Here is a 23,500-nt window from a genome sequence, read left to right on the forward strand (position 1 = left end):
CCTGAAAGGAAGAAATACAATCATCCAACGACATAGCAATTATCATCCACAACCCGACATAAAACAAATCGATAGTTAGTTTTCTCCCCATTCACGATCAATCCGATAAATTCTAGTCCATCCCCATCACAATTCAATACAATATGCACGTAGGTGTCTGCATATTAACTGGTAAAAAGCGGCTACACAAGAACAATGCAACCTTTGCAGCATGGTTCGGAGGGCCGACACCAAAGCCCATGCATTCCCTCCCACAGCTAGTAAAAGGATAATTCTTCAGGCTCGTCCTGCCGATGCCTTTCTGGTCCCGCAAGCATCACATATGCCATTAGGCAACCCATGCAGATGGTGGGACATCGACCAGTTATCGGTACAGCACTCGGACATGTGCAGATGAAACTGAAACTATTTATCTAATCTCAGGACTTCCTTCTCTGCTGAAAAGGAGGAGAGTCAGATGGAAGACAATAGGTTGACATACCCAGTTGTTGTTGTAAGCGCCATCTCTTCTATTCTTCTTAAGGTGGGCCGCTCATCCTTGCCTGTTGACAGGATTTCTCCAAATGGTATAAACCGGTCCCTGTCCCCCCAATCATGTCTCATGGAGCGGAGCCAAAATCTTCTGCCTGAATGTCAAGGCACCAATAATACTACCATACCTATTCTTCAGATAGCTCTGCACATCCAATGCTCAAATTAGCTAACCAAGCCTCATAAGTCATAAACAAGGGCATTGAGTACTAAAATAAAAGTCCTTCCCCCTTTCAAATTTTTAATGCAGGATCACAATAGTTTATTCCCATATAGAGCCTTCCAACAGGTTCATTCATTGACGGTTCAAGAAGGCAGGGAAGGGATGCCAAGAAATTTATTCTCATCACCTTAAAATTATGAATTATCCATATCTAGACTACATCTCTTGTCCAATAGAAAAAAATTAGAGAGGTTATGTTTTAAGTAAAGAAAGTTATATCCAGGACTAAATTAGACACTACAGCATGAACTTCTGACACAATACCTTGATGAAAGTCTTGCCTGCAGAGGCGTCTACACAGCATGAATTTCGGCTCGATATATATGATCTTCCATAAGTCCCCTCAGGAAGTCTAGCTGCTCATGCTCACCCCGTAGTTCCTCCCACTACAGGTAACAACAAAGAAAGCCATTTTGCAATATCAGCTCCTGAGATATAAATCTTGAAATAGACCAATGCAGTCCAGTCTTGTAGTCAAATAGTATCTCTACAAACAGTACAGTATCTTCCAGATAGCATGGAAAGAAGTAGCAATGTTCAGACCTCTTTAAGAATGTTGTTCAGATCTCTATACTCCTACGAATCTGGATTTTTTTTTTTAACAGGACCAGCCATTGTTTCCAGGATTTCTAATTCACTTTTCCAAGGATTTCCGTTATTTTTTATGAAGATAAATGTCTAATGTTCCACTACCATTCAGAAAATCAGTGAAACAAACCTCTTGATAAGATAAAGAAATGAGATTCCAATCAGCTGCAGCAATATACCGGCGCTTAAGCATTGTATGTCCCAAGGGCACTCCTGCATGACACAGTAGCACTACTAAAGCGAAAAAAAATTGATCCGAGATCCAAAAAGAAGATGTTTTAATTTGTAAAGGGAGTCTCACCACTATTTCTTGAGAAATGGGTTGGTCCATCAATCTCCAACGCTACTTTCTTATCAACCAACACAGCATCCAACGTGTATCCATCAACAACATATTCTCTAACCCAATCAAGGCCAGTGCTTACAAGGAGACGCGCGACTTCTTTCTGAAATGATGAGGTAACTTTCTGATTAAACCTTTTAGTTTTTCCTGCTCGACCCACTTTCTCCTCGAGATCACCAGGAAGGCACAAACAAAGATGTGGGTACTCCAGCTTCAAGCATTGATTCACGAGATGAACCTGAGAAGCAAACATGATATCTTCCCTGAATTGTTCTGAGATCCTCTGCTCCTCGAAGTAGCATAGAGTTTTCCATATGTGGGAAAAGAATACATGGTCCAGCTGTCCAAGCACTGCATAGGACCAAGCTATGTTACCCAGCTGATCTCTACTTAGGTTCAGCTTAGGAGAGTCCAGCACTCCATCCAGCTCAAGATCCGAAATGTCTCCCTTGCTGATAATTTCATTATTCTTACCAATTTCCTCGCGAGAGCAGCACTTGAATTGGTTGGGATTTCTGAAAGACATTGTCCAGAGATTCCAGCAAAGGATCAGCAGGTTCATTTAAAGAAGCAAAGGCCCACAACAGCTGAGCAAGCTCCTGCTCCCGGAAAGTGTGAATGGTATCGGATGCTCTCTTAGACAATTCCGAAAAGAGATCAGAAGCAGAATGTCGCATCGAAGCAAAAGCCCCAGCAATATTTGCCACATTCTGAGAATTGAACTCCCCCACCTTGGCCAAGGCCACCTCTGCTATCCTATCCATTTCTGAAATGTAAACCAATTCCCCTCCAATTTTGGATAATGCCCACGAAATATTCGATATACCTTGAGCCGAGCATTCTGGTAAGGCCATCATTGCAAGACCCACTAGCATTGACATCTCCCGCTGCCGGGCGAATGCCAACCTGCGGTTGCTCATCATTGAGACTTTCTCCATATTCTTGGCGATTCGATGTAGCGCAGTAGCAATGTTCAAGGGGGACAGAGGGGAAGGGCTCAAGCCTTTCCCGACCGCCATGATCATCTCAGCAGTTATCTCAAGAACTTCTTCAGCAGTCTGTGCTTCCACGATTTCTCTGTTCAAGTTAACTTCTTTCCTGCGGTCCGACGATGTCTCCGAGAATTGAGATAGCCTCTGGAGAAAATCTGCCATAGTTTTCCCCTTCTTCTCCAGGAACATCCCATCGGCAATTGTGCTCACAGTCTTCCTCAAGTCACCGATGCCATCAGTACCATCGATACCCAAATCCTCGATGTCTTCCAATTCCACATCCTCATCCACATCCACGTCCCATTCTTCATCGCTGTCAATCACGTCCTCTTTATCGGTTTTCGACTTGTTCCTGAGCTTCTTACCGCTGTTTCTCTTCTTCTTCTTCTTCTTCTTAACGGAAACCAAATCTTCCATAGTACTAGAAAGCCCCCGAGCCTCAATCCCCTTGAGGGCAATCTTTCTAGCCCTCACACACCACTCCATGGTATCAGTGTCCCGCAGCAGCTTAGACTTGGCCCGTTTCTTCCTCTTTTTAGGGGCTTGAAAGCCCAGAGGGTCAATCTCCCCAAGAAACTCCACTTCCCAGTCATCTTTAACATCAGTGGAGGTGGCAGTACCATCCTCATCATCTCTCCTGCTCACACTCAAGCACGAGCAGTTTCTTGACGAAGGACCCGTCTCGGGTTTCGGGTGGAGAAACCCACTTCTCGAATTCAAGTTCAAATTCGAGAAGGGTAGAGCAAGAAGCGATTTTGCAGGGCTAAGAGTGAAGGGTATTGACGACAGTTGGCGGGGAGGGCGGCGTTACATAACCCCTCCATTATCTTAAGCTTCTGCGAATGCGAAAGAGGAGAACGAAGAACTCACCGACAACAAAAAGACCGGTCCAATTCTCAACCGCAGAAGACGAGGCTGAGGCCAGCAATGAAGAAGAAGAAGAAGAAGACGAAGGAGAAGAAGACTCCTCAGGAACGATGATGAAACCAAGGATGAGATACTGAGGTGGCAACGGCATAACACCAATCCGTAAATTGTGAATTCGCCCCTTCTATCCTTTTATATTTTTGTGTTCTTTTTTAAAAGAGAATGATCTTTGGCATTCAGCATTGACCCAAATGATTCGGGCCCCGGGCCCATTGACTGAGTTAGGCCCAGGAAGATTCGGGCCGAACCCAAATTTGTAGAACACTGCCATACGGCCTTGATTTGATTGAATTTCAGGTAACCCCCCCCCAACTCTATGGTAAACTTTGCCGTGATCACGCTTTGTTGGGCTCTTATGCTTAAGAAATCTTTTATCCAATAATACTAGTTTTTTCAATAAAAAATAAAAAAAGTACTAGAGTTCAGCATAAACAACTGAATCCCACACCCTAACCATTGCCATATAATGATGTGACGAAATTGGTAAACAAATCTCATATTCAAAAACTGACTTAACACGAATGGTTAATCAAGACACGTCATTGACTAAAAACGATATCAAGAAATGATTCTTGAAATATTTAGTACGGTCGGAATTATTATAATTGGGTTAATAAGAGAACAAGTAAGTCTCGTGAAACATATCAGAATCAACATAATTACCTAGAAAGAATAGAATCACCAAACCAAACGGCCCAGTCTTCCAAATCAGACCTACCTCCGTCCCCAGTAAGAACAGCCGGTGGAAGGGGAGGGAAAGGGAGAGGGGGTGTATTCCTAAGGTGCTGGAGAGAATATGCTTCTTCCCCCCATCAAGTGTAGAGAAAGCCTTCCTTCTCTGGTCCGTCTGTTTTATATACGCCCCTATCCATCTTCCGTTGGAGCTCAGAGCACATGGGGAGAGGTGGGGGTTCTTGGCTCCGGGCTCGCGTTATTGCAGAGCATGGAGATGCTTTGTTGATGGCCATCTAATCCCTTCATCTCGTCGATCTTGTGACTAATGAAGGGCTGGGGGTCGGGATTAGATGACCATCAACGGACACTTCCATGAGGCACTTCCCTCTGCACCGTTCATTCAGCTTCCCTTCAGCACCCGACAAGCTTCTCTCGGGGTCAGTCTGCCTCGCGCCCGCGTTGCTTCTCTTTCTCGTGCCTCCTTTTTGGTTTTCTCTTTCCTTTTCTCTCGCCTTCTGACTCCACCGTGTGATGTGTGCGCGTCGTTCTCTTTGGGTTTTGGATGCGACGAGTCTGCTGAATGACGGTTTGAAATCTGCCATATGGTCTGAGTTTGCACGTTGTTTTGGATGGACTATAAAGATCACATGCGGTGACATGAATCGTTGATGAATGCGTTTAGCAAAACGATGATGTTCTACACCAGGATGAATCGTTAGTTTAGAGGCCATATGGTTGTCGGAGTTTCCCTCCGCATCCAACTCTAGGCGGCACCCATGTATGCCCTCGTTTCCATTTAAGCGTACCTGTACAAGCTTCTGCTCGTTGTAGTCGTAGGTTGGGCGCGTACTGAAATACTACATCGATAAATTTCATTGCATTTATCTCAAAAAAGGTAAATAAATAAAAATAATGTAATTCCAAGTTGGAGATGGCTCAAACATATCCGATGCAACGTATTTTCAGCCACAATTATTTCTCAGAAGGTAAGTTTTCATGTCCATGTAGGGACATAGTGATCGTTTGAGCAGTATCCTTGCATTAGTACAGTCAAGGTAATTGATGAATGACAAAAGGAAATCGTCCCAACACATTCTTTTATCAATTTAATACATCATTGGCTCAAGTCATCCGGTAAATGAAGAGCTATGGAGAGATAAAGTGAACTCGAAATAAAGGTGAGACATTTTAATCTATCGCTCTTGCTCTTTAGTGAATATGTGAAATAGGAAGAAGAAAACAAACAGACAAACAAAAAATCTCAGTAAATGTACCTACTTTGAGCCTCTTGTATCATCTTCGGAAATTGATACTCACATTGATTTTGATCCAAGGATCTGGGATCAAATGAATGGCACCACAGAGAGCCCTGTCATTGGACAAGAGACGTGGGATAAGGTAAACAGGAGCTCATGCCTCTGCAAGTTGAAAAAGTCCGTGCTTGAGTATTATTCCAGTGAGGATATGTCTTCTCATGGAATCCATCATCATTTCCAGGAGTTAAGCTCGCGTCCACTCTTGAGAATCCAACTCTTACTTTTGAACTATTTGAGGGCATGTGTTTACGTCCTAGGATGTGAAAATGTTTCATTCAAGTTTGGGAATTTCTGATCCATTAATGTTGTAACATGACAGTGATTAAACGTTCTCCGCCTTCAAATGATCATTTTCTTAATTGTTCATTACTTCATTGCATCCTATAAAATAGATGGATATTAATAAATAGTTAGGTAAAAGTCCAAGGCATCCGCCCTGTAATTAACTCTACAATCCATATTATTAGTTTATGGTATGTTCAAACTCCGTTCCGACATTGGAAGGACGATAATTGAAATGAATTAGAGAGGAAGGAGGAGTGACCATCCTAGAGGTTATGCATATGTGAGGTGCTAGGTGAGTTGCGTGAGGCCGGTGAGGATGGATGAAGGTCCGCCGTTCTCTAAGTTACTTCGTTCCGTTGTCTCCAAGCATAAAATGACACCTCGTGATACGCTTTATTCATGCTCCCCACACCAGATCAAATCCGCTCAATTAACTCTAGAAACAATTTCCCGTCTCTCTCCCTCCCACTCAACCCTTAAATCACTGTGGCCTAGGCCGCCCTCGTTGCCATTGAACTTGCCGGTTGCCCCCATCGCTGTTATCGCCCCGAAAGAGACCTCCACCTTCTCAATTTTGGGAAAAAGATATTAATGGTGTATTTGGTAATCATTTTGCTTTTGGAAACAATTTCTATTCAGAAATGGTTTATTTTGATTTTGTTTCCTAACGAGTTTCTAAACATTCAAAAACATTTGATAACTGCACAAAATTTTTTTTCCAGAATAAAATACATTTGATACGACTCTTAATTTTGTTTTTGTGACTTAGAATTTCTTTTAATTTTGTAGTAATTTATTATATTTTTCCATTTTTTCTTTTTTTTTCCTTTTCTTCTTTTTCTTTCTCTAGTCAATTGCCAACCTGAGGGATCCTCCAAGCTTGACCTTGCCTAGCCACCGCAAGGTTGGCCTCACCATGAAGTTGTGACACTCATAATAAAAGATGGAGGAGGAAGGGGATTGACCTTATAAAAAAGAAGGAGGAGGAGCATAAGAGGATAAGTAGAAGTAGAAGGAGGAGAAGAAGAGGAAGGAGAAGGAGGAGAAGAGGAAAGGAGGAGGAGAAAAAAAATACTTGATTCTAGAATTGTTCCTGCAAGCAAATAAGTAATTTTATTTTTACTTCTTGATTCTATTGCTAATCTGTTCTCAGGAACAAAAAAATGTTACCAAACAGGTTCTACTCTTTCTTTGTTTTGAGAAACAAAACAATAAAATCGACACTATCGGGCACATTATCAAATAGGCTCTAGAAATTTCATAACTTTTGTACAAAGCCATTTTAGTGTCAAAATTTTTATTGAATCCCTTCAGTGCCACATTGGAGAAAAAAAATCACTTAAGTGTATTTGAAGATAAAATCTAGTTAAAATTTTATGTGGGGTTTTTAATTAAATGTTAATATATATGTGGATTTTTATGAAAGAAAAAAGTCCATGTGTAAAAGAAAATCAACTTATTTTCTAAAAAGTACCGACATTCTCTAAGACCCTTTGTATTGTATCCAACACATGGTCAACGAGTGTCAATTGGTCAACTCCGTCCGAAGCGTGAGTCCGAAATTCCGACACAATATTCCAACACGCACGGGGTCAATTTTTTTTTTTTTAAAATAATACTTGAAGGGTCAAAATATAAATATACAAAAACAAAATAGAGGTAGCTGGTGGTGGCTGTTGCCCTAGTGCGCCCTTTGTCGAGGGGGCCGGCAACCTCGTAGGCCCTACGTGGTGGAGGGAGGGTGCGGGCAAGGCCATCACTAGCTAGGCAAGGGCCGATGAGGCTTGTCTAGATTTGGGCGACGCTGCACCCTTGCTCAAGCCCAACGAGGGTCGTCGACCCTCACTTGGGGCTAGGGAGGCTCACCGGCCACAAGTGAGGGTGGGCATCTCCTAGATCTAGGCAAGCCTCACTGGCCCCAACCGATGTGTTGTCCAAATCTAGGTGAGCCTTGCCCAAGCCTTGCCTAGGCCGGCTAGGCCCCCTTCGTTGCCTCAACGGCCCCCTCGGCGGTGGCTAGGCACATCAGCGACGGCGGTAACAACAAAGTCTTTGACTATGCCCCTCTTTCTTTCTTTTTTAGTTTTGTTTTTTAATTATTTTAGTTTTTTTAAAAGTTTTTTACTATGAAAAAAATAATGAAAAAAGCCACATACGATAAATAAATAAATTTAAAAATACCACTTTAGCATTTTTTTTAAACAACACTGTTTTTTCCCTCTAAGTTTTATGTATTATTGTAATGGAATGCGTTGAATTTGTCAAATTAAAATAATAAATGATATTAATAAATGTTGAATTAATATTTTTAGTGTATATTAATTCTTGGAGCCTTTTATTATTTATTTATTTATTTATGTATTTATATATAAATAAATATTTAATATATAATGTATCGAAACGTGTCAAAATTATCTATTTTTGAAAAATAATGTGTTGGCGTATTGTATTGTATCGTGTTGTGTCGTCTCGTGTGTTATGTGTCTATGTCAGTGCTACATAGCTTATTTTCACTTCACCCCATGGAAATGCAAAAAATGCACGAGTTCTCTCCTTGCTGCTTCCTTGAATTGAAGATCTCTCACTAGTTTTCAAATTTGACATCCTATTTCAACTTTTCTCAAATTCCCTTTTCATTATGCTCTTGAACATACCCAAAAACATCATTCAAATTGAAATGGGTGCTCCCCACACGACACCAACAAAGGCAGGATCACACCTTGGTTGTCTCTCTCTCTCTCTCGTGGTGTCTTCTTGGATGCACTCGGCTAAAGGCATCACTATGTTGATTGCCATATCCTTAGTGAGCTCTCGCTCTCAAGCTCTCTGTCTTGTCAATCTCTAGGCTTGAAGACTCAATAAGTAAAATCACTAATCCTTATCTAGGAGGATGACTTGTCATCGAATCAAGCATGCGGATATCTCATGCACTATAACATGGATAGCAGATGAATAGCAAACCATTACTTCTCATCGACTATATGCATATGTTCATATCAACTTATCTTCAATGCATAACCCACTTTTAACTTACCAAACAAGCTACCCTCAACTTACCAAATAAACTACTGTCAACTTATCAAATAAGCTACCATCAACTTACTAAACAAGCTATCTTACCAAGCAAGCTTATCAACAACACATGGCAACATGCTTAAAAAGTTCATTAATCATCTTAAACGATTCTTCCTAGCTCAACCGAGACATCCCATACTTTTAGGAGCTTTTTCGTGTAAATCAGGTAGGGGTGAGCATCGGTCCAAGATCAACCCATCCTGGACTGGCCCAACTCTGTTGGCCCTGGTCCAATTCCCAAGAAGACTAGGTCAATTCTTGGTCCTAGATTTCCTGAACCAACACTGTGCGGGTCGATCCTCAATCCTGAGAGTTTCGGGTCGATCTAACTTGGACCAATCGTGACTATATATATAGAGAAAACCTTAAAATAAACGGCATCAACAATAATAAATAATTTTTGAGTGAGGAGTTCAAGTAATTCTACATTGTTCTTTAATAACTTAGGTTTCTAATGTCTTTTATAGCGTCAATAGTCATAATTTACAAAGAATGAAAATGTTTTTGTGAGGAGTCCTCACGGTATCCAAAAAGGCACCTTATGGCATCATCCTCTAATATTCGTTCTCTTCTATCTTATTTGTCCTCTTAATCTTCAATTTGCTAAAATTGAAAAATAACTTTTTTTGCTCGCCACTCGACACTGCCTCGCTCGCTTTGGATCACTCGTGCTGCTTGCCGTTTGATGTTTGCTTGGCTTGTTACTCCCCGCTCGACATTCAATGGCCATTCTGTTCGACGCTCACCCCACTTGACCCTCACTGCTTGCCTTTCTTAGCTGACATTGCTCTTCATTGAACCCATTGGATCGATATGGTCCTTGGTTGCACTTTCAAGGAGTACAAAAAATGATATAAAAAATTATTGGTTAGTCCTAGATCGACCTTGAAACCGAACCAAATCCATTGAGTCAGTCCTATCCTCAATCGTTTTTTTTAAAGAGTACAAAAAATGAAATAAAAAATTATCAATTGGTCTCGGGTTGACCAGGAATGGACCCGAACCCATTGGGTTGGTCGGTCCGGTCCTCAGTCCCAAGCTCAATAGAGTCAATTCTCGGTCCCAAAAATTGAAGACCAGCACTATACATGTTGGTCCTAAGGTTAGGGGGTGGACCGGCCCAACCCGAATCATGCTCACCCCTAAAACTAGAGCATATAAACTCAAGCCAGGCATCATACATATGTGAGCCATTTTAGCTTACCATTAATGCATGCTATACCTCAAACTTATTAAACGACACGCACACGGAAACATGCATAAAGAAATTCATTCATCAACCCAACCATTCCCACCATTGATCCGGGATCTATTAGGCATTCAAAATCCATTGGACATCTGAAGTCCATCAAGTATCTAGAATTCATTAGGCTTATGAAATACATCAGGCATTAGGAATCCACCAGCATCCCATCCTCATGAAAGAGACATCATCGCCAATGCTATGTGATGGCGGGTCTTATCTTTTACTTAGTAATCACACGTACAACACACAAACCAATTTATCATTTTCCTCTTAACTCACGCATACAAGGGCCAACTATGTACTCATAAAAGCTTGTGCTTGTCATGTTCTATAATACTATAACTACATAACATGCCGAGTAAGACATAAAGGTTCGCGGCTTGAACCAACTCGTTTAAGAACCGACCCCGTTTAAGCACAGACGTCCACCAAGTGAGACTTGGATTGACATGCCTCACTATCGATCCAAGGCCTAGCGAGGTTCGATCCATCATGCTTCAATGTCAACCTAAGGCCAAGTGAAAGCCATTCATAGCTTAGGGCGTGCTTCCACTCGTGAATCCATATTCATGAGTAAACCATAGAAAATATCACAATAACAAGTCACAGAACAACCGAAATACATAAGCATAGTTGAGAATACAACTAGCTCAAACAATGTATCGAAATGCCCTAAGAGTTAGGGGATCCACTTACTCATGCAAAGACATGATTAGCATGTTCACAATCAAACCCAATAATGTAGTATATCGGCCTAGCCAAAGATAAGATATTCCATTTACCTAATGCATTAAAATGGTTTCATTAAAAGATGGTTGTCCATCGGAGGCGATGGACATGCAAGGCTAATAGGGGGAGGATGGCATGCAAGAGGGAGGAGAGGGTAGAAAATGAGCCAATCGTTAGAATAATCGGGGTGCTTCTCCTATTTATAAGCACAACTTCCTTAATGGCTCTAACTTGTTCTTCAAGGAAGGTCTTGAGGCTTGGGTAAATCTTGCTTTGTGAAGATCCTAAGCTCGACGAAGCTCGACTTTGACCCAACGTTAACATATTTCGTGTTGAGAATGACCCCTAGTTCGTGGCTTGATTTAAATGCCAAGCACAAAGTTCTTGCACCAATCAAGACATAGAATCAACATGCTTTAATGCCTTTACTAAGATCTTATGGGCTTGGGTGATCCTCATATTAATTAAGACTTGGAATTAGCACGCCTCAATACTGATCCTAGACCTCGCAACCTTAGGCGGTTGTCGAACAAGCATATGACTCACAATGTTTATTAATGGCTTAAATTTGGGCAATTATGAGGTTTGGATATTTACCACATGTCTACCACCAAGCGTTCTTCCAATTGACCCATTTTAGCATAAATCAATAACTTCTCCTTCAAGGCAAATCTTTTCCCCATCATTATATAATCTTAAAATGGACACCTAAGATGATGACAAGGTTTCTTACATTTAATGCTCGGATTTGTGTAATTATTGAATTTGGATATTCCTCACATGACTTAATTCAAGACTGGCTCCTTAAGTCTTCTCTTGCCAAGTAGAAAGAAGGTTTTAAAATCTCTAACCTTACTCCTTAAGTTATCTAAAAGAGAGAGGAGGTTCTAAAATCTTAAGTGATGGGCTAGCTTCCAAAAATATAAATACAATCATGAGCCTTGGATATCCATCACATGTCTAATCTAAAACTTGCTCTCTAAGTTTTAGAAGCCTTTTAGAATCTTTTATTTTGTCGTCTTTGAAGGAACATAATAAACATGGGAATGAGGCTATTGGATGAGTCACTTACTTCTTCCCCTAGGTGAATTTTAAGTTATCATTACACAATTTTACAATGGACACTTAAGAGGAGTGACTCATCCTTACATTTAATGAGGTGGTCTAGAATATAGATGATGACTCTTCATCATTTACTATTTGCTAACATCGTGAAACATCCCTATTTTGTGGCTCAAGCTTTCCTTCAATTACCTTGTTATCAGTGGCATCATCATCACCATAGCTACTTCCTCCAACCTCCAATAATAATAACGAGAAATATAGAAATCTTTAATTCCAACGATTCAAACCCATTGCAGCCAAAAGCAAATCCAAATCGTCTGCTCTTCCTGAATCCTCTTTAACATCCCACCTTCCTTGCATCAGCACCACGGATGCGTAGAACCAAGAGCAAAGAAGCTACTAAACAAATAACTTGTTTTGAATTTAGGTTTAGTCTCCATGGTCTGCAATGGTAATTGTTCAAATTATGATTTACAGAAGAGGGGGCACGTGGATGAGTACACAAAAATGCAAAAGTTGTATACAATGCTCACTTTAGTGCCAAATTTTTCTCATATCATTTAAATGCCACTTTTTTTTTTCTTTATAAAAAAAGGACCACTGCTAACTCTGATTTAGGTTGTTGGAAATCCGACGTTATTACATTTTATTAATTTTTCAATCTTATGTGGCTTACCGGCATGTTTAGTCAGCATATAACTCCTAAATGACGTCGTCTAAAAGTTATAAATAATGATCATTTAAGTGACAAATTTTGTTTATAATGATTAGTCAATGCTAGTTGTTGTTAAAAAAGCGATCACTCGATGCCAAGCATGCCCCAAAAAATGCCATGTGGATTGAGTTTTAAAAAAATTATTAAGTCATATTATAATTTTAATTATAAATGCCACTTAATTAATTTGCCATAATTCCTCACCGTTAATACTTAAGTGATTGTTTCTTCTTCGATTTGGCACTTAATTAAACCAGTGAAATTTTTTGATACTAAAATGAGTACCGCAGACAACTTTTAACACTTTTATTTGTCTAGATAAGGCTTTAAATTTGGGGCAAACATGTTAAATGACATCATTTAAGGCTATTTAGGTGAGCCACCTCAGTCAGAAGAAATGATAAAATATTGCCACACTGGGTTTTCGATATCCCAAATAGGAGATGACACTTAAGGGTGCACATGACAACTATTCTATTCAAGAAATGGTTTTTGGAACAGAAATAGATTTTTCTATTTCTATTTCTAGAAGAGTTTCTAAGCAAAATAACCGTTTGATAACGACACAAAATTTCTACTTTAAAAATAGAAATTTTTTTGATAACAACATAAAATTTCTACTCTAAAAATAGAAATTCGTTTGATAACGACATAAAATTTCTTCCTTTCGGACAGTGGTGGACCGACGAATAGCGGTGACGAACGGTAGTGGCGGCCGGCGACCGGCGATCGGCGGCGGCGCGACCAGCCGGTGGCCGGCGATCGGCGGCGGCGCGGGGCTGCGGCGGTGGTGAGGGCTGGCGGGCAGGCGACGACCGATGGACAATGGTCGACAACAACGGATGAAGGACTAGTTGACGAATGATGAGAAAATTTTTTATTTCTCATTTATGTTCAAGAAATAGAGAAGTAGAAAATTTCTACTTCTAATTTCTATTCAAACCTATTTCTAGAATAGAAATCTATTCAGAAATAGAAAAACAGAATAAGTTTATCAAATTGATTTCTATTCAGAAATAGGTTTAGAATAAAAAAATTGTTTCCGGAAATGAAATAGACAATTGTCATTCACCCCTAAGTGATTATTATTATTATTATTTATTTACCAAAGTGGCTAGCTCTAAAGTGATTTGACAAAAATATTTGGTACTAAATTAAGCGATGATGGAAGCTATAGCACATTTAGTGTACTTTTTCTCCTCAATTTTTTGTTTTAGGTCAATCCCGCTCCCCACCTTCTCTTTGGGTGCGTTTGGAAAGGCTTTTGGGGAAAGTCTTTAGGAAAATGCAAAGACCTTTGAGTTAAAGGTGTTTTTCAAAATGCAAACTATGTTTGGCAAATTGTAGTTTGAAATTATAAAATACTTTTGAGCAAAATGTTGTTTGGGATAATTACATTTACAAAGAGCTTTTATGATAAATAAAAAAAAAAGACCGGCAGGCGGCCGCCGGTGATTGAAATTTGTCACCGGTAGGCGACATCGAGACTTAAGCAGCCCTAGAGACAACTAGGGAGGGCCGCCCGGGGTCGAGCGACTTCCGAAGACCACTGACAAAGGCTGCTCGAGGTCACATGACGCCGCCGTGATCTTCACCGACCCCACCGACCCCCGAAGACCATCGACAAAGGCCACCGAGGTCACACGACGCCGCTGCGACCTACGAAGACCCCGGATTTAGGGCGACAAGGTTGTGCAACGCCGCCTTGACCTCCGGGCGACCCCGCGCGACCTAGATTTAGGGCATCGAGGTTGCGGGAGGACCTCGCTCACGACTGCTCGCGGGCGGTGGTGCCAAGGTGCGGTGGCGTCGGGCTCCGACGAAGGGGGAAGACCAGCGTCACAGTGGAGCGCGAGGGTCGGCGACCGAGTAGAAGACGGTGGAAAGAGGCGCGATGGAGGCGCATTGCTGAGGCGGAGGTCCTGCAAACGGCGAGTGGAAGCGTCGACCGGCGCGGTGGAGTCAGGTGCTGGGTCGCGGGCTGCTGGGTGGCGACGGCATCGGGCGGAGGCGAGCTCAGATCTGCAAGTGTCGAGGCACTTAAGCGGCGAGATCGGACAAAGCGGTCGAGCGGTGAGGGGGCCTTAAGTCTTGGGTCGTGGGCTGTTGAGCGATGACGGCGTCGGCGGCGCGCGCAGCGGTCGAGGTGATGCGATCGTCGAGCGAGATTGGCGCGAGCTTCACGATCCTTTGGGGCTTCGGTTCAAAGGGGTAGCGGTACGCTAGGGTTCGGGGATTCGGTGGAGGCGCAATGATGGTGGTGGTGGGGCCGGCGGAACAAGTGGAGCGAGAGAGGGCTCGCGGGTCACCGACGCTAGTGGTGCTAGCGCGGTCGAGGGCTGTTGGCATAGTGGCCGGTGCGGGCAAGGTTGTATCCGCGAAGAAGATGAATAGTACTCACTTGCGGATGAAGAAGACGACGATGAGAGGGCAAAACCGGAAAAATGAAAAATCAACAAGGATAATTTGGGAAGAAAATTTTCTTTTTCTCCCCTCACCTCAGCATTTTCGGCATGCTGAAAACTCAAGGTAGCCTCCAACTTGCCTTGGGCTTTCAGCCTTCACAAGGCAGGCTTTCAGCCAAGTATCTTTATAAAATATTTTGCCAGACACTCATTTTTAGCCCAAGGAGCTTTGGAGGTCTAAAGTGACTTGGAAATGCTAATTCCAAACGCACCCTCTCTCTCTCTCAAACTTGACGTCGGTCTCAAATTCTTAACGCAGCTGGCAATAGCTCTATGCCCGCAAGAATCAATGGCAATGTCAATATTTCAAAGGCCATGGAGGAGCCGCTGAACTCAGCGGTTGAGGCGAGTAGGAAAGAACAAAAACACAGAGAGGATAATGAGAAAAAAGGTGGGTGAACAATGCGGAGAAGGGAGAGCTTTGATGACTATGGTTGGTGCGTGTTGTAGGCACAACAATAATACATGAGGTGGCTAGGGGAAGAGCTTCGAGAGAAGGGGTGCCTCCTCACAAAAAGGGTCCACGTAACGAGGTTTGGGCTACTGTTTATCAAAAACACAGGTCTTCATAAAGTTGTAAAGCCATTTATGAGGGCCACACCTTTGGTGAACTAATGACAAGGAAGTTGGCGATTGAAGCCCTGATGAACGACAACCATAATTATAATGGTCCTAAGGTAGCGAAATTTTCGAAGAGTAACGAGAGATTTTGTCCACGTGCTAAAATTTGTGAGATTTGGTTCACGTATGGTGAATGACAAGGTCTATAAATGGCTAGAGAGATCTAGGGACAAAAAGAATTCATAATTGGGGTGACATCTTATATGCACTCAATTAGGATCACTAGAAAGGAAGATGTGTGAGACAATAACAAGTAATAAGACTAAATTTGGTCATTTGGATTTCTAGCCATGATAAGACTAGATAGAATATGATATGAAATTTAAAGATTTTGCTATATTCTATCAAATATTGATAAATCGTAGTAATAAAATAAGATATTTTCACAACCTATCTTGTCCATTATTTGGCATAAATGGCATATCAATGTAAATAAACCTAAAAATTGCACAAATAGAAATGATAAGAATCTCCCACAGAAACTCTTGCCTACTTCATTTTTTTTGCCTACCTTTTGTTATTTGTCCTCTCTTTTTTATTCTTTTCTTCTTTCATTGCTTTTTCCCCCTTCCATCATTCTATAATAAAATTTTATTAGATAGTGGACTATACCAATATATCCTAAAATACTAAATGTATATTTTTATATATTGAATTTATATTATAAGATAGAAAGAAATTCAAATATACAAATAAAAATGGAACAAATAGAAAATGAAATTGTTGTCATTTTTGGTTTATTTAATTTTTATATTAGAATTAAAATATTATTTTAAATTTATTAATTTAAGAATTTTTTATTAAAAAAATAACTTTTATATTATGGATGTTAGAAATCCTTCCTCGTGGAATAATTTTATTTGATCTTCATTCCTCTTATATTCGATGTTATCTTGTTTTGTGTATGTACTAGACATATGATAGGATAAATTTTATTCTATCTTAAATTTTATCATGATCACCAAATATAGTTAAGAAGCCAATCTAGATCTTCCTGCTTCCAAGTGAATTGATGAATAAATGAGTGAAATTGCTGTAATGTAACCATTACTTTGACAATGGAATGAAGCAAAATTAACAATTACCAAGTCATTTTGTGTCATAAGGACAGTGACGAAAGACAAGCTACCGCATATTATAAGGCTAAACGACTGCATCAGATGTAGCAGACTCTAAACTTCATAACAGATCATTCAATCCCTAACAAGCCAAATTCTTGTGAAACATCACCCATAATACAAGGACACTCGAGACCTGCTTGTCCTACTAAACAAACCAGAGGCCATTATTGCATGAACAAAATTTCTTTACCCTCAGACATCAAGTGGGCTTCAATTGAAGAAGAAGAGGGTCATGTATAAAGTTTCTTCAAACCCTGAGAAGCAAGCGAAAATACTCCATATCTACTGTGAGAAACCACCAGTCAGGCAAGAGAACGTCCTGTGTTGTTGGCTCCTAAACTGGACGAGCTTTTGCTTTGAACTTTGAGGTTGTCCACGAAAAACGCCATCATCATCCTTATTCTTTCCCTCGTATTCCTCCAAAGAAGCTGGAGAGCACTCGTACGACTTGAACCGACAGGGGCCACCATTTCTCTCCTTGACGTGATACTGAGGCGTCATATAGCCATGAGGATCGTCTCCAAGGACGACATCAGGATTGAAATCAGGTTGGTTGCGAGGTTGCGCCACGGCTCCTGACGAGAGACACCTGTAGCGTCTCCGACCATTGCTTCGCTTGATCACCTTGCACACTATAGGGATCAGACCCTCCATTTTAGTAGAGATGCAAGTGTCTCTGAAGAAATGCAAGAATGGCAGTGCGTTCATTTTGTACCCGAGGTTCTTGAAGTCAAAGAACGGGGAAGGTGTTGGCTCGTTGGGTTTGGTAACTCCGATTGCGTGGGCACAACAAGTCGGAACATGCTGAGTCTAACACGGCAAGTTCGATCATCATTTGACTTTCGATGAAGAGCGTGAGATGTGATTGATGACGCTTTCTTCCAACCAAAAACCTTGGCCACACTTCTGATTTCGACCCTTCATTTGGCTCATAACAACTCTTGGATATCCAATTTATTTCCAACTACTGCGGGAAAAGAAAATGTATATAACAACCAGTAAGCAGCTCCCCCAATTGACTTTTGTTCAACATTACTATAATCGAAGCAAGCTTGCGGGACCAAAATAATAGTTGTTAAACAAATGCAGGCTTAATCTAAGATAATGGATGGATACATATTGGTCACAAAACATAGTAAACTTTCATTAAATAGAAGTATGAGAGCACGCGATATTTGCTTGTGAACATAGCAACTCCAAAAGGCTTAAAGGGAGATACGAAACACAAATTGAGGGCAAGGTCTTTTTTCTGTGGGCCTTAACAACCCAATCGGCAACCTTGTTACATCCTCTGTTGCGATGGGCTAACTTTAGATTCTGTTACTTCTTCACGTGAGCTTGGGCTTCAATGATTAGTGCATTTGACCTCCCATCCGGCTTGATCTGCTGCTCTGGCTGTTGCCTTTATCAGATTGAACTTATCTGCTTCAAACTCCAGCTGCAGTTCAACTCTGTCTTCAAAGTGAATTCGGTTTTTGATGATCGTTGTTGCTTCCGCCTGGACCGCTGAGAGGATCCTCACCGATTGAGCAAACCTATCAATCAAATTGACATGGTTGTCTCGAGACAGCAGGAGATGGCCCCTTCATCGGTTCTTTCTACAAACGACCCATCCACATTTATTTTAACTACACCGTGGGTTGGAGGTCTCCAGAAGTGAGGTAAGTCCTTCGCTGCTCTAATGTAACCTGTTTTACGTTCTCCCATCCGCTGAAGTTGCGATTTATCGCTTGTGCATAGTCTATTAGATGCTGGGGATTCAGATATTGAGCTATGAAGGAATTAGAAGGAAACTGAGGTGTGGTTGAAATTTACAAGCCATTCTTCCGTTCTTGTTGAGCCATGAATATCTATTTGTCTATCGATGATACGATCCTTGTGACATCATAAATTTTCCATTTTATCTAATGTGTTGGCAATCTTGTGTTATATAGAAATAAGACTCATTTTTCTCCATACAGCATCGTTAATCATATGATTCTCTCCCTCTCTCACAACCATTACTTTATTAGCCACTTATTACTTTTCTCCTTGGACACATCTCTTCATTTTTCATCAAGCATTTAACCCACGTGCTTTTATTTGTGCCATTGAATCTATCCCTAAGATGTCATCATTATAAGCTTGAATTATTACGAATCAAATAGCGATTCTTATTCATGCATATAGTTGGGTGATATAATGTCTACTCCTATCATTATCTTTGTTTAGCTACTCAAATTATGTCACTTGTAATATTTTAATTTTTATACATCTCCCTCATTCTCCACCGAGTGTTTTTAACCCTAATGTCATTATGGCCTTAAACCTTAGTTAACTAATATATATTGTTTTTAACTCATGAGAAATAAAATTCAAAGTCTTCTATATATTTCTCATTAATGCTCGATTGATTACAACTCAAATAATGTGTTCTCATCCGTGCATTTTACTATGCCCTTGTTAATTTACATGGGTTGAGGTTATGCATGAAAATAAGTAAATGAGGAAGAAAAAATTCAGTTTCCCTTCTCCTTCTTCGAAAAGCAACTTCACCTTCTTATCTTCGAGTGCTATTTCTCTTTTCCCTTCCAAAACAACGAACTCAAGTTTCCCTTAAATTTCAATTAAGCTCCACAGTTTAGTTAACTTGAGTTGTTTGAGCTTTTAATCTCATCTTTCAAGTATTACAAGGTAAAAATTCTTGGCCTTCAATTTCTTTTTATCAAGTTAGTTTTGTTGTTTTTTCAAAGATCGAGAGTTGTTAATGTTTGTTCTTGTTTATTTTGATTTGAAGGTGGTTAAGGGTTTGAGGAGTTCAAGTCTTTTAATCAAGATAATTGAGACTCTAGGGGTTAAGTTAGGTTGATTTGTTTAGTACTTTTGACATGATTGGTGGGTGCTTGGTAACTTGATTTGAATGTTAATCATGAGTGTGATGAAGCTTTGATAATATAATGTTTAGTTATTGTGTTTACTTGATTTGAATCTGTAAGTATTGTCATGTGTGAAAGTTCTGTTGATAGTGTGTTGAATAGCGATGTTCTTGTGACATGAATTGATGAGTCTCTACATACTACGATCGTTATTAGTCAATTTCCGTAAGACTTAGTGGGTGCGTTTGGTTCAGCTTTCTCAAAGGACTTTTAGGATGCGTTTGGGATTGGCTTTACCAAGCCACTTTAGGCATCCAAAGCCCTTTGGGCTAAAAAATAGTGTTTGGGAACTTATTTTGTAAACATACTTGGGGAAAAGTGAGCCTTTGGAAGGCTGAAAGCCCAAGGCTACCATGGGGTTGCCTTGGGCATTCGGCCTTCTTGCAATGCTGAGGGAAGAGAAGACAAAAAATTTTCTTCCACAAATGCCCTCATTAACATTTCATTTTTCCGGGTTTGTCCTCGTGACTATTCACCTTCTTCTTCATTGAGATTGGTTGGCAAAGTTGCGTAGAGCTGCGAGGGGCCGGTGACGAGAGCTGGATGGAGGTCGGCATGAGGCCGATGTGGTCACGGCGACCGTTGGCGGCCAGTCGTGTGACCTCAACGACCCCTCGTGAGTCACATCGCCGCGACCGCTGCAACCCTCGGCAACCACCCAGATCTGGGTCGCAGCAAGGTCACGCGACTGCTGCAACTCCCGACGACGCTGCGACCTCGGCAGATCTGGGTCACCGGAGGTCGCGGTGTCCCAAATCTGAACCGCGCGACCTTCGGCAACCCAAATCGTGTGCAGATTTGGTCGTACGATCTGGTTTGCGGTGAGTAGATCACGAGCCCCAACCACCTTCCGAACGGAGGTGTCGGCGTGGTGGGTCGCGCACCGTTCAGCGAGGGTCGCCGCGACTAGGATCGCACGATCTGGTTGCGGCGACCCTCGTCGGACGCTTGCCCCTCGCCGGACTGCCTGCCCCTCGCCGGCGGTAACCGGCCAACTCTTTTTTTTTTTTCCTTTTTTTAATGACAAAAGTCTTTTGCACAGTTAATTTGTCCAAACACTGTTTTGTTCAAAGATACTTCACAATTAACTTTCACAAATACAATTTACCAAACACAATTTGCATTTTAAAAAACTTCTTTAAGTCAAGAACCTTTACATTTTCTTAAGGACTTTCCCCAAAAGTCTTCCCAAACGCATCCTTAGTCAAATGCTAGCATTGGGAAGGTTGAAAGGATAATACTGATGGGGACCAATTTTAGGCTTTCAATATTTAACCAAATGTTGAAACTATATTTTTTTTTTTCAAAACTACTATCATAATTTTTTTAAGTTTTAGTGTTACCTCTTGTTGTTCCAAAATTACTCTTATCTTCGTTAGAGTTGGCAAGAGTTTAATTTTTTTAATAAAAATGTGAAATCCAAAAGCCCTTTAGAAAAAAAAAATATTTGCCAAACACTCCTTACACCAAAATAACTTTACAAATAATTTTTTACCAAATGCAATTTGCATTTCCCCAAAAGCCCTTTAAGCCAAAAATATTTACATTTTTGTAAGGCTTATTTTCAAAACTGAACCAAATGCAACCAGTGTCATGTTAGGTGAAAATGTAGAAATGGTGAGACTTAACCTAAATGTGATATTTTTGTAGTTTGACTAAGTTATCGATTGACTAGCTAAGTCTTGTCGATCAATTATGTGGTCAATTATTAAGTGTTGGACAGCCCAAGTGTAAAACCTTGACACAAGTAGACACTTAAGTGTCAAAACTTCTGAAATGTACACTTAAGTGTTAAGTTTGGAGAAGAAAGGGATACTTAAGTGCTAATGGCGAAAAATTCTAACTAAAATGCTGACATGTATTTTTCATTGACTTTTTTTAGTTGAGATGGCAATTATTTAAAAATAATAATAATCCACATGCTACTAATGTGGCTAGCTTGTCCCCAAAACGTCGTTATTTTGTCCCTAAAAATTTATTTTAATATAAATATTAATTTAATTTAATTTAAAAACTAATTTTTTTTTAAAAAAAAGGGGAGAGGGGCAGCATTCAGCAAGGGCTTCTATGGCCCTCACCATTGTCGCATTCCTTTTGTGGTGACATCAAACGCTCTACCATCATCGGAAAGGGCCAATGATGATGGGGTGAGAGTCGTTTGGTCGTTCATCGAGCCCCGGCTAGTGACATTTACTAAATTTGTCATAAGTATATCGAAAGGGCCAATGATTTAGAATATCAAAACCGAATAAATGTATCAAAACTATGTTAGTTTGGGGTTTTTTTTTTATGGTAAATTAATTTTGATAAATCTATCACAAGTATACTAATTTGGATTTTTTGTAATATTATTTATATACTTAATTCCACAAAGTGAACAAATTTTGAATCAACCTCTAAACTTACTTCTTCAACATTTCCTTATTGAAAGTAATTGAGTCTCTAAAGCCTAAACCTACACCATCCTTCATATAGCTTAGGACATCTCACTTCCTTTACCGCATCCCACTTTGATTTTCATAATTTTTCCACTAAAGCAGAGCAAGCTTTCATTCGATGGATCGATAAATAGAGAAAGAAATTTTGGAAATATACATTATATAAAAAATATAAGAATATTATAAGTGTCATAATTTTTGTATGATGCTTGATTAAGAGTCATAACTCTTTTTTCTTGACCATCTAAGTGCATAAATTACAATACTCAAGTGATTGGAAAATAATTATTGCACTTACAAAATGACTAATTTTGGCCTAGCTAGATGGGGGTTGTAAGCCAAGCGCGGGCAAAGTGCGGCAGTGTAGATAGGCATAGAGTAAAAAAAAAAAAAAAAAAAAAAAAAGTGATTGGAAAATAATGCATTTACAAAACAACTAATTTTGGCCTCGCTAGATTTGGCTGGTGATTGATCACCAACAAAAGGAAGAAGATGGAAATATAAGAAGGAAAGTATTGGAAAAAAATCAAAATATTATTAAAAAATTGTTGCATTAGTAATATGGCTAAAATTAGTGGAAAAGACTGGAATGATATTAGGTTGAAAGTTTAGGAATATGTTGACATCAACGCGATAAGTTGAGCAGTATTTTCCGTTGAATCGATATAAGATTGTTTAATCATAAATGTGAGTAGATAAAAAAGGAAAAAGAAAAAAGAAAAAGGAAAGGAAGGGAGTTAAGCATGTGCATGGGAGGCCCCCACATCAACCCTGGACAAATCAAATATCAAAGAGGAAAAGAGAAGATGGAAGGCGATCATCCATCGTCGCCGTCGCGGTCGCCGTCGCCGTCGTCCTCCTCCCCATCCGGCCTTCCATCCCCTCCCGTATAAAACCCCAAAAGTCAAAAGACGCAAAAAGCCTTCTGGGACAGCCCAATCACCATCGCCCCCCTCCCCTCCTGAAGAAGTTCCCCCCCACAACCCTCTCTCTCTCTTCTCCCCTTTTTCTTCTTCTCTCTCTCTGGATGCGCGTGTGTATCAGAGAGAGAGAGAGAGAGAGAGAGAGGCACCCAATCAAGAGAGTGAGCTCCTCTGCAGCTCCTGCCTCGCTGCCTCTCCCTCTCCCCCGCTGTATCCCCCCTCCCTGCACCCCCACCACGACTGCCCACACACTATACTCCCCTTCCCCCTCCCTCCCCCTCATCTCTCTCCTCATCATCATCATCAT

At 40.7% G+C, this 23,500-nt stretch overlaps 2 protein-coding genes and 1 long non-coding RNA gene across 3 annotated transcripts; 1 reads left to right on the forward strand and 2 right to left on the reverse strand.

Annotated features, from left to right (window-relative positions):
* Positions 1-11: 11 nt before the first annotated feature.
* Positions 12-3,695, reverse strand: LOC104456160 (RAP domain-containing protein, chloroplastic). Its single transcript, XM_039301058.1, is given in 6 exon segments — positions 12-676; positions 1,019-1,140; positions 1,473-1,555; positions 1,644-2,193; positions 2,195-3,486; positions 3,548-3,695. Coding segments are annotated over 5 exon segments (2,166 nt in total). The 3' UTR covers positions 12-676; positions 1,019-1,047.
* Positions 3,696-4,401: 706 nt separating this feature from the next.
* LOC120287363 lies at positions 4,402-5,942 on the forward strand. The gene is made up of 2 exons (XR_005545655.1): positions 4,402-4,716; positions 5,614-5,942. It is a non-coding gene; the product is annotated as an uncharacterized LOC120287363 (long non-coding RNA).
* An 11,257-nt stretch (positions 5,943-17,199) lies between these two features.
* On the reverse strand, positions 17,200-17,571 carry LOC104416131. The gene has a single exon (XM_010027565.2). It carries the CDS (start codon positions 17,569-17,571, stop codon positions 17,200-17,202), a length of 372 nt encoding a protein of 123 aa, XP_010025867.2.
* Between the last annotated feature and the right edge of the window lie 5,929 nt (positions 17,572-23,500).

The sequence above is a fragment of the Eucalyptus grandis genome, chromosome 8 (assembly GCF_016545825.1).
Source record: "Eucalyptus grandis isolate ANBG69807.140 chromosome 8, ASM1654582v1, whole genome shotgun sequence".
Classification (NCBI taxonomy): domain Eukaryota; kingdom Viridiplantae; phylum Streptophyta; class Magnoliopsida; order Myrtales; family Myrtaceae; genus Eucalyptus; species Eucalyptus grandis.

Coding starts and splice junctions, on each gene's coding strand:
- LOC104416131 (XM_010027565.2), bottom strand. CDS start 17,571: ATGGAGGGTCTGATCCCTATAGTGTGCAAGGTGATCAAGCGAAGCAAT.